The 11,894-nt window shown below is 38.5% G+C and overlaps 1 protein-coding gene and 1 long non-coding RNA gene across 2 annotated transcripts; one reads left to right on the forward strand and one right to left on the reverse strand.

Annotated features, from left to right (window-relative positions):
* The first annotated feature begins 1,166 nt into the window (after positions 1-1,166).
* Positions 1,167-3,046, forward strand: LOC115003826 (uncharacterized). Its single transcript, XR_003831714.1, has 4 exons — positions 1,167-1,255; positions 1,471-1,496; positions 2,130-2,189; positions 2,591-3,046. It is a non-coding gene; the product is annotated as an uncharacterized LOC115003826 (long non-coding RNA).
* A 3,493-nt stretch (positions 3,047-6,539) lies between these two features.
* LOC115004044 (cytochrome P450 2K1-like) lies at positions 6,540-9,951 on the reverse strand. The gene is made up of 9 exons (XM_029426031.1): positions 9,745-9,951; positions 9,486-9,648; positions 9,233-9,382; positions 8,996-9,156; positions 8,682-8,861; positions 8,011-8,152; positions 7,730-7,914; positions 6,809-6,950; positions 6,540-6,727 (listed from the first exon to the last, which is right to left on the reverse strand). Exons 1-9 carry the CDS (start codon positions 9,949-9,951, stop codon positions 6,540-6,542), a joined length of 1,518 nt encoding a protein of 505 aa, XP_029281891.1.
* Positions 9,952-11,894: the final 1,943 nt, after the last annotated feature.

Below are 11,894 nucleotides of genomic sequence, written 5' to 3' on the forward strand. Positions count from 1 at the left end.
GAGGTGTCCCCCGGCAGTCTAAGCCTATAGCAGCATAACTAGGGGCTGATCCAGGGCAACCTGAGCCAGCCCTAACTATAAGCTTTATCAAAAAGGAAAGTCTTTAGCCTACTCTTAAAATGTGGAGAGGTGTCTGCCTCCCGAACAACCAACTGGAAGCTGGTTCCCACCTGGAGAGGAGCTTGATAGCTGAAGGCTCTGGCTCCCATTGTACTCTTAGAGACTCTAGGAACCACAAGTAACCCTGCAGTCTGGGAGCGTACTGCTCTAGTTGCTTTATAAGGTACTATGAGATCTTTAAGATATGCTGGAGCCTGACCCATTAATTGATTTGTAAGTCAGGAGAAGGATTTTGAATTCTATTCTGTATTTTACCAGGAGCCAGTGCAGAGCAGCTGATCAGGAGTAATATGATCCCGTTTCCTTGTTCTTGTCAATACCCAGTGCCCGCTGCATTTTTGGATCAACTGAAGAGTCTTAAGCGACTTTTGGGACAACCTGATAACAATGAGTTGCAGTAATCCAGCCTTGAAGTAACAAATGCATGGACTAGTTTTTCAGCATCAATTTGAGACAGGATGTGTCTTATTTTTGCAATGTTACGTAGATGAAAGAAGGCAGTCCTTGAGATTTGTTTTATGTGGGAGTTAAACGACAGATCTTGATCAAAGATGACGCCAGGAATTTCTTACAGTGGTGCTGGAGGCCAAGTTATGCATCCAGAGCTTCTATGTCATTAGAAAATGTGTTTCGGAGGCGTTTAGGGCCAAGTATAATACTTCAGTTTTGTCTGTGTTTAACATCAAAAAGTTGCTAGACATCCAAGTTTTTATGTCCTTAAGGCTTGAAGTTTAGCCAATTGATTGGTTATCATCTGGTTTAATTGATAGATATAATTGGGTATCATCTGCATAACAATGAAAGTTTATAGAGTTGGTTCCTTATAATATTGCCCAAAGGAAGCATATATAAGGTGAATAGAATCGGTCCAAGTACAGAACCCTGCGGAACTCCAAGACTGACTTTGGCTGTCATGGAGGATTTATCGTTAACAAGTACAAATTGAGATCGTATGTGATGTGAATTGTTTGTTGTTATGAATTATATTTCTTTGGCTAACTGGGATCCTCTGACCACAGATCCCCTCCTGTTCAGACCTTCATCATCGTCGGTGCGGTGGTCGGGGTGGTGGCACTTCTGGTCATCATCGCTGCTGTTCTCATCGCATACAAGAAGAGAGTCAAAGTGACGGAGGGTCAGTAAAACAGAGCGAGCACAGTACTTATTTATAATATTATAATAATACCTTGCAATATTAATATAGGAAATTAATTCAAACTATTAACCAGAACTCTGCTTGAGGGGTTTCAGGTGCCAGCCAATCAAAAACAAGTGTTTTCAATGGCCTTGGTATAAATAGTGTGTTTAATATACTAATTAATCTTTGAAATTGTACCTTTTTTGTTCTAGATGTTCAAACACCAACCCAACAGCCTGTGAGTAAGATGTATTTTGATATGACACAATCACGAGAGTAGACCATGTGTGCTACTTTCCAAACATTCATACGTTTGTTAAATATATGTACTCGTACAACATTTATTTAACACCTGCTACAACACTTTGCCGCTGATCAAACATGGTCAACACCGAGGTTGGTAGTGTTTCCTTCACTCGTAGATTTGGCTAATTATAATATTTGGAGTTTGGTTTGTTAGATATGTTAGTGCTGATTCCAGACCGCTATAATTATTATGTATACTGGTGGCTTCGAAAATGAAATGCCATCTTGAGCATTTATATCTCATTGTGTGTGTGTGTGTGTGTGTGTGTGTGTGTGTGTGTGTGTGTGTGTGTGTGTGCAAAAATCACATACTTATATGAATTATATTATTGCATATTAAAATAAAATATTTTCTTAATGCTGCCAGTGGAGGCCAGAATCGTTCAGCAACACTAATGAAAGTCTATTTGTCTCCTCTGTAAAAGCAAAGTTAAGTTGTACTTATGTGCAACTTCTTTTTTTTATATAGTTGAGAAATACTATTGCATTTGACGAATACATGCAAATATTGTGCATTTAATATTTGTTCTTTATAAACCGCTGTGTTTTTTTTTTTTGCTCTCAGGATGAGCCAGAGCTGACCTACATCACTGTCAGCCACCGGCCGCCCGCTCCTCACAAGAAGGTGAGCGACTTGTGTTTAGCTGCAGTTTTCTACTTCTTTAATCTTAAATTTGCTTTCCAGCGCTGTTATGAATTTATTAACATACTGAGGTATTACTTACACTATCATCCAAAAGTATGTGCTCACATATTTTTTTGTCAGTTTTATATCTTAATGCTACAATTGAAATGGTTTGTGAAAAAGAAGACTCCTTGTTTAGAGATATCCAACATATTGGTGTGTATGTGTGGGTGTCCATATACTTTTGTCAATGGAAGTTAACTTTTAATTCCCTCTTTTTGTGTTTTTGTCCTGATGAATACCAGAGAAAAAAACAGCTCACGACAAGATTACTGTAAATGTGGTCAACTCTGTAGTTAGTTGTCTGAATCATGTAAAACCTCCTGCTTGTGGTCATACAGGTCAAAGAGCAGGATGTGACATATTCTACAATCAATATTGGTGACGACGGGAGCAGACGATGATCCCTCTGCAGCTTTGTCAGCAAAGCGGAAGAAATCAGAAGAAATAAGACTTGACACGTGTGGTGTTCATAGATCCTGCCGTGTGTTCGTTGTGTTAGCTTGTGTAGGACATGCTTTGCTTAGCGTTAGGATGGTGCTTCCATTTAACGGCACACTCTAGGTCAGACCTGGAGTTCTATTACTTAGTTTATGATTTTAAAAAGACAAAACCCATTAACCAGAATTGGCAACATGGTTCCTTATCGCACGCAAAAAAGTTTGTATCGCTGTAGAGAAAAAATGCAGAACATTACAGTTCTTATTCAAGATAGTCAGTTAATAAAATGACCCTGAATAGTCGAATGTTCTTTCTTGTGAACATATTGTCGCATCCAACGATGGCATTTAGTATTGTACTGGAATCATTTATGTTGTGTTTGTAATTTTGTGTCATATTGCATTATCAGTGCTACGATATCCAATAAAAAGATTAGAATAGATTTTGTTCTCCATTGTGTGTGTTGTTGTCGGTAATATAAAATACAAGTAACTCACTTGCTGTTACAAGTTTCAGCTCTTTAACTACAAATCACATTTTCTAACTGTCCAGCCGAAGGGCGGGGCTCAAGTTGTCATTGTGGTTAAAGGCACCTTTCATAACATAGTGTTTAGTTTGTTTTTAAAGATTAACCAGATACGTTAACACTTTTGTTATCTTAAATGTCCTGTGACTTGAATCTTGATCCGGTAGTTTGTTATGAGCAATCCATTGCCTTCATCTTTCAATCATTGATTTCATTTTGGACAAAGTTACCATATTTGGCAATGACATTAAGAAAAAGCTAATGTGAAACTGGGGAATGTGATGATGTGAAATGCCCTTGAATGCATCAAGATCAAGATTCTCACTGATAAAGGTTCCTAAATGTTGACTCTGATAGATCTCCCATCTAACGAACATTTTGAAGAATATGTTGAAATTAAGTTTTTTTTTTTTAAAAATGTTAATACTTTGCTTTCTTCTGCGACTTCCTTTACATGTTTCGGATGTTTACAGCTTGTGTGTCTCTAGACACAACCCTGATCAGTGCTAAATGTTTATCATTCCTCTCGTGATGATTGGTCCTCGAGCTGAATGACATCACTGTAGAGCGAAGATGTGGCAACAGGCTGTCGAAAGGCTTCAGTCATTTATATTCCTGACCTCAGTAGTTAAGTCAATGTTTCTTTGCTAGGTATTATACAGTGCCCTCCAGAGTTATTGGCATCCCTTTAGTAAAAATGAGCAAAACAGGCTGTAAAATGTCTTTTATTGTTTATCGTCTTGGCCTTTCATTCAAAAATATTCACACAAACCTGACCGTTTCACTGTTTTCAAGTAAAATTCTTGAAAGAAAAATAAATGTTGACTTTGAATAAATATTTTTCTCCAAAACATCTGTGCCACAACTATTGGCACCACTAGACAATCCTATGATGAAAATCTAACTGAAGTATATTTCCAGTCACATCTTTAGGTTCACCTGTTTGATTAGGAACTCTTAAGTGGTCAACCATGACGTCCTGTTTCACTGGGGTATTAATATGAGGTGACACAGGCCAAAATTATTTTTGTCATTCTTCACTACGGGAAAGACTCGAGAACACAGCGATGCTCTGCGACGAAAAGCTGTTGAGCTGCACAAATTAGGAAATGGATATAAGAAAATCTTCAAACAGTGGAAAATGCCCATTTCCACTATCACTGGAGAGATTGTGTGGAAGAAGTGTCTCAGATCCCGTGCCATGTGTTCACCAACCTCATCAGGCATCACAGGAGAAGACTCAGAGCTGTAATCCTGGCAAAAGGAGGCGGCACAAAATATTAAATGAAGGAATGCCAATAATTGTGGCACACATGTTTTGGAGAAAAATATTTATTTAAAGTCAACATTTTGTTTTTCTTTCAATAATTTTACTTCAGTGAAAAGGTCATATTTGTGTGAATATTTTGAGTGAAAGGCCGAGACGATAAAGAATAAAGGACATTTTACAGCCTGTTTTGCAAATTCTTACTAAAGCGGTGGCAATAATTCTGAAGGGCACTGCATTTCTAAGTTGTTGTTTTTTTTACATTAAGTTATTTAACCCTAAATGTAATATCCATAAACCTGCAATTCAGATTTGCATTCAGATACATCCCACAATCAATGTTGCCCCTGTAATAAAGCAATTAGGAGGACTCTCATCAATTCATAAAATCTAAAATTATTCTGATTGTATGACGTGATGTATTTGTGTTCAGGTGGCTTTATGTCACTGGTATACACTATATTGCATAAAGGAGACCAATGCAAAAAAAACAAATGGAAGCCAGGAATACACAGTGCAGTTTGTTCTCCACACACGTTGTTAATCACAGTGAAATAGTTCACCACTGGTAGTTACACTTGGGCACTCATCTTTACTCTTTGTCATTGTATTCTTGTTCTACCGTGTTGTTAGTTATGGTGGTACTTATATTTTGTAAGAATATCTTTACTGCATTTTGTCTGAAGTGTAATATAAAATAAATGACAGTTTCATGCTCCTCCCTGTTGTGTCAGGGCTCTTACATCATATGTCCTAAAGCCCTCATTAGTGTAAGCAGCTCTAAAACTTTCAGATACTTTTTATTTTACTAACAATTTGTTGTACTGTAGTAATTTAAAGCACTATGCAATAAGCATTATTTGATTTCTTTCGGCCCACTAAGAGATAGAATAACTCCCCAAAAAGACGCAGCGCTACAATGTTCTGCTAATGTGTTAGCAAACGGTTGCCCATCTACACATCCAGCAGACGCAGAACAACATCATGTAATCAGTAATCAGCCCTGGACAGCTCTGCCTCAGGATGTTTAGGGTTCATTTTTAACCCACACATTCACAATGAACAGTAACCACAATGTGCAAATAACCCAGAGTAAAGTTAACCCAGGATGGACATCAGAGAGCCACAACCCCGACCCCGAACTAAACTATATCTTGTTTCTCCTGAGCGTGGTGTTCTGCAGTTTATACAAATGTCAGATTGAGTGAGCCGCCTGGTCTCTTAAAACATATCGTTCCAATACAATGAAACTGCATCTTCGATTACGTTTTAAAGGAAAACGTTTTGACTTGAATATTTATTCTTCTTATTCTAGGTTTCTTATTCTTTATTCAGTCTGACCTTCTTAATGAAGTGAACCTGGAAAGTGATGTCTTAGCTTGTTTTGTGAGGACGTGCCGTGGTTGCACTTCATGGACTCAAAACATTACAAGTGGACATAATCAACAAAGACATTTTTTTTCTTCCGAAGCATATTTCTCATAAAGCATTAGGGGTATAGAAACTTCATGGCATGTTGGGGTTGCACCAGGACAATTTGCAGCTTTTAGTTTGAAGCAGTCAGAAGGAAGTGAGCACATCCATGGATAATGTTGTGGTACTTTGTTGAAAATCTTCAGGCTGAAAGAGAGTTCCTGGCACAAAGGTCAGATATGATGAGGTCTTATTTATTGTGGACATCAAAATGAAATGTTTATTTTGCAAGAAAGCCATTTTTGTAATTGTTTCAAGCTTTGTAGAGGTCTCTAAAATAACGTTTTAATGTTGATATGAATCTTGAACGTGTGTGGAGCCAAGTTGCCAACTATTTACAGTATAAGGCTGAGCAACAGTGATATGGATACCATTTAAATCTTTATTGACAGGATAGTCAGAATCACCAATTGGTCTGATCTGTATTTAAAACAAATCTATGATTGAGTGTGTAAAAATCAAACATTCAGCGCTGTTGCACTACATGGATCATAACGCTGTACAAATAAGAATCTACACTCTTCACTGTATTGGAGACGAAGTCTTGACAGTGGGGCAAAGCAGCATTTTCCAGCCCTACTGCTCACATACAGGAAACAGCAATCAGTTTGTGGGGTGAAGGGGTGAGGGTTAAGCCCAGACCTGGAGTCAGATCCAGTTCATCCTCTGAAACTCCCGGAGGAGGAGAGAAGGAGAAATGCTGCATGAGTCTGGTGAAGAAGAGGAAGAGCTCCATCCTGGCCAGACTCTCTCCAAGACAAACCCTGCGACCTGCAAGAGAGAGAAGAAGGAAAATGTTGATCTCGTCTGCAAGCAAGGGAACATAAAGAAGTGATGGCTAAATTCACCAACCTGCAGAGAAAGGCATGAAGGCATCTCTCTTCACAAACTTCCCGTCTTTGTCCAGGAAGTGAGCAGGATAAAAACTGTGTGGCTTCTCCCACTCACTCTCATCATACAGGACGGATGTTAGGAGAGGAATCACTGCGGTCCCCTGTGGAAAATACATACATGGAAAAGATTAATATATGCTAAGCAAATAGTATAGTATACTAAGTTACTAAGAAGTAACCTCGCACAGAAAGAAATGGTTACATTCTGAATTATTGGAAAAAGAATTTGGATAAATAAATGAAAAAGCTTATTTAGTTGAAGTAGTATTCAGTAACACAGTGGGCCGGACAGCTCTACCGCTGCGTAATTAGGTGTCATTATGAAATATTAGAACATTTTACAGATAATCCAGAATTAAAGAAAGCAAGTTCAAGTTTGAAAATACACTATATGGACAAAAGTATTGGGCCACTCATCTTAATTTTTGTATTCAAATCAAATCAAATTTATTTGTATAGCCCAATATCACAAATTATACATTTGTCTCAGTGTGCTTTAGAGACTGCACAGGATACGACACCCTCTGTCCTTAGACCCTCGCATCGCACAAGGAAAATGAAAGATGAAAGAAGGTATTCAGGTGTTTCATTCAGTCCTGTTGCCTCAGGTGTATAACATCCAGCATCTAGCCATGCAGTCTTTACAAACGTGTGAAAGAATGGCTTGTTCTAAAGAGCTACCTGAACGTGGTTCTGTAATAGGATGCACCGTTGCAACAAGTCAGTTTGTGATATTTCACAAATTTCACATTGTTTATGTTAACTTTCACGTCACCATGTCACCATAGGTTATTATTTCAATTTGTAATTGTATTTATTGATTTCTCAATGTTTTGACTATTTAATGGGGTTGGGTACTCCAAACTTTATTCAGTCTCACCTTCTTAATGAAGTGACCCTGGAAAGTGATGTCTTGACTTGTTTTGTGAGGAAGTGCCATGGGGGCGATGTTGGCCAGTCTCTGTGTCTCATGGATGACAGCGTCGGTGAAGGGCAGGTTCTTTCTGTCCTCAACCTGCACTTGACGACTTCCTATCACACTGCTCAGCTCCTCCTTGACCTGGTCTGCAAAAAGAAAAGGTTTTGTTTTCGTTAAGATTGTTGTGTTGGTAAGCATATATTGTTGCTTGGACTGTTTGTTGAGGATTTTAAGTTCTATACCTTGTATTTTTGGATACTTGGCCATAAACAGAAGTCCCCATCTCAGGGTAGTTGATGTTGTGTCAGTGCCGGCAGCAAAGAGATTAAGAACTGTTATCAAAAGGTTGTTATCGTTGTAGTGACTGTTGGTATTGCCAGATTCCTGCAGGGAAAGATGCATCAGTGCAGTTATTCAAACACATCTGAACCAAAACTTTGATATGTTATTACTTTGAATGACCCAATGAGAATCTCTGAAAGATATCATGGTTTGATTTTTTTCTTTTTTTGGTAGTAGGAGGTCATTGATGGTGGAGTGGTTTGCATTTCTTGCTTCAAAAACACAGTTGCTCTTTTTATTACACATTTTAAGCCGTTCCATCCAGTAGGCTTAGCGCTTTGAAGAATCTTATCAGTACATTATTATGCCATCAGTATCAGTTGGAATGAATAGGGGTCATCTTGTAACACAGTATATAGTTCTCCTGACAGTCGGGCCTTCCAACACATGAACACAACATGTTATGTCAATTTGAAAGATATGACGCTTTTTTAAAAGAAGACTTTGGATTACTTCATAGGAATCAAAAGTGGGACTCTGTCTGCATTAGTTCAAACATAATTTGTTAACCTAATTCTTAATAGCATTGAGCATAATAGCAATTTTAGTAGGTGATAATACATTTCCCAACCTCCAGATTCTGCTTTCGGAGCAGAAAGGTGTCCACAAAGCCTCTGAGCATCTGTGGATTGAGGGTTTCTTTCAAACGACTAAACAGCTGTAGATTCTGTTTCTTGTTGGCAGAAATCAACGTGTGGATTTCGTTCCTGTTAGCAACCAATTTACCGATCCATGGGAACATTTGGTACACCTGTTAAAAATCAGTATGTAATAAAGCATACAAGTGAATACATTATTTCTGTAAATCAGTTGCCCCAATGTATGTTTTATGTATATTAAAATCACAATGCTGAGTCTAAGCTTAATAAACATATGAAGTGATACCTGTACTGACGAGGAGCCCACGAGTTGAATCACCCTGTTTGTTCGATTGACCCGTGATGTAAACTCTGGATCATCATATTCAAATCTGCTGCCATACACAATGGAGCAGATAATATTAGAGACTGCATAGTTTATTGATTGGGTCGTATCAAAAGCTTCTCCTGTGACACGGGAAATAGGAAAAACAATCAACATCAAGAGGATTAGCGAAATATTGCTGATCATGCAGATACTTACCTTTACACTTCTTAAAAACTTCAATGAGGTGGTCGCATTCCTCAATGATTTTGTCCTCGCACGTCTTCTTTCCCATCCCAAAGTCTCTCAGGTTAGTCAAGGCAAAGCGCCTCATCTCTTTCCATGATTCCCCGTTGGACCATACAATACCTGAGTTGAAGAAGTTCGGCAAACCATGTTAACAAATTAGTTGATCATGGGCAAAGGCTGTGAACATGAAAAGGATAAGTATTTGGTAAAAGTATTTCCTTGCCATGTTTATCTTGTATTTCACCCATAATGAGCATTGGATCTCTGTCTCCAAACGCTTCAGCATGGTTAACAAGTGCCTCCTTTACCGTCTTGTATCCTGCCAGGACCACCACTTTCTTTGGTCCCATGTAGAAGGTGAACACTGATCCATATTTCTTGGAAAGCTAAGAACAGCATAATATCATGACATTTTCTTAGACACAAAAACAAACAGAAAAAAGTAAACAAGACGAGAAAGCTACTCCTCTGCACTGCCTCACCTTCAGTAATGTGTGGTAGGGTCTCTTAAGGTCAAGCTGTAGCAGGTTCCCGAGTAGGGGAAGTGGTTTTGGTCCTGGAGGTTCCTTTCCCTCATTCTCGGAGCTGAAGCCAGAGGAGGTGAAAATGTAGACGAGCAGCAAGACCACCAGACCCCCCAACAGGGAGATAGAGCTGGAGGACTGGAGAAACAGATCTAATAGCCCCATGATTTCAAAAATAAAAAGTGTCCGTGCCAGGGTACTGACAACTGCTGCTGCCTTTGGCTCCGTCTGTGTTAAGAATGTCTTTTGTAACTGGAGGGAAACTGTCCAGCCGAAGGGCAGGGCTCATGTAAGGGAAAGTTCACCTACTAACACCAGTAAACCATTGTTGTTTTTTAAGATCAATCAGATAAGTTTGCAATTTTGTTATCTTAAATGTGTTATGATCAGAAGGGGAGAGCTATTTAGTGTGTACAGAGGTTGACAGGGTGAGTCTGTTGGTTTTGGACATTTTCTGACAGCTGCGGGTGGTGGATTGAAAAGAAAAGTTAAAATTAAAAGTAAAAAAAGTTAAAATTAAAATATAGATGGTTGTTTTAAAGTCTAACTGTTAGCAGTGTGCTCAGGCTTGTGTGAGCTAGTTTAGTAACTCATTGACACTGTGTTGTGTTGGGTGGAGGGATGATGGAAGGCCAGAGTCGGTCTGTCTGCCATGACAATTTTAAACTGTATAGCCTCATTAAATTTGTGCCCCAGGGGGCCGGACATTTCCCTGAGATAAGATAGGACTCCAGACTTTCTGAAGCTTCTGTTATAAGGCCCCTGAACACTCATGGACACTTTTAGCAACAGTTGCTATCCTGCTCACTGCTCGAAATGATTTGACAGAAACTAGGACAAAGACTTATGGCCTCAAGCTTCCTCACACAACCTCAGATGTATCATTTACTTAGATTTCGTAAAGTCTTGAAAATTATTAACTTTAGTGGATGAAATATATTGCTTATGTCAAATGACTTAACAGATTGGTGACAAAGATTACCATAATAAAAGTCTTTTATAAAGCTATAACCTTTGTCTCGGTCACCTTTCACCCGACTTCATCTCTGATGCTTCTTTCTTTACAAACCAAGTTAATACGTTTTATGTATTCTAAAACTAACACTAACAGAGCCCATACACAATTTAAAAGAAGTTTGTCAAGGAAAAGTTAGTCATGCCTTTTCTGAGGCATCACTTCTTGTTCGTTTTGCTCTCAGATGACCTGAAGCTTTTCATCTGTTTTGTCTCACAGGTCGCAGGGTTTGTTTCAGAGAAGTTTTTGCCATGATCGTACGGTGGCCCTGAAGTTCAAAACACAACAGCAATTAACAGAACATTCCCAAAAAACAGCAATTCATAAAACATTGCGTGTGTTTCTATGCTATAGCATGATTGCTTTGTCTCTTCATTATTAGACCAAGTTTGCTGCACCAAGTGAAGCACTTTGGTTATCTTTGGGCCTTGTGTATGAGTGAGAGCAAGGTGCATTGAGAGACTGAAACAAGGATTAGTGCAGCATTCTTACCTTTAAAATTGTTGATGTTTAATGTGCTTATGGATGTCACGAGAACCGCTACTTACCGGTACGCAGTCGATGCTGGTACCGTCAGGGCTCGAAACTAACGTCGTCCCAGGGACGAAAGAAAATATGTTTGTGACGCAGTGATATTCCTGATAATGATACATTGTGAACAACAAATCAGCGTTGAAATTGGCTGGAAGACAGCTAGTTCATGTTAGCTGTGAGAAAAGTTCATTGCTGGGACTTCTAAACTGCTTTTGTACAACATTTGCTCTACAAATAAGTGTGAAACTTGAAATGACTTTAAGCAGCAATTCTAATGACATATTCTTGATAACATCATGGGTATGGAACATGTATATCATGATATATGTTCTAGTTCATACAAAATCACAAGTGTTTAAAGTTGTTCCAAATGGCTGCATTTGAAAAGCATGCTGTCAGAGAAGGAGACAAGACGGCTCCTTTCTCACCAGCTAGCCAATCACAAGCTATCCTTGTATGTATATATATATATATATATATATATATATATATGTATATGTATGTATATATATGTATATGTATGTATATATATGTATATGTATGTATATATATGTATATG

The sequence above is a fragment of the Cottoperca gobio genome, chromosome 24, assembly GCF_900634415.1.
Source record: "Cottoperca gobio chromosome 24, fCotGob3.1, whole genome shotgun sequence".
Taxonomy (NCBI): Eukaryota; Metazoa; Chordata; class Actinopteri; order Perciformes; family Bovichtidae; genus Cottoperca; species Cottoperca gobio.

Coding starts and splice junctions, on each gene's coding strand:
- LOC115004044 (XM_029426031.1), bottom strand. CDS start 9,951: ATGGGGCTATTAGATCTGTTTCTCCAGTCCTCCAGCTCTATCTCCCTG. Junction 9,157..9,232: donor AGTTTTTAAGAAGTGTAAAG/GTAAGTATCTGC, acceptor CCCGTGTCACAG/GAGAAGCTTTTGATACGACC. Junction 7,915..8,010: donor CAAGTATCCAAAAATACAAG/GTATAGAACTTA, acceptor TTCTTTTTGCAG/ACCAGGTCAAGGAGGAGCTG.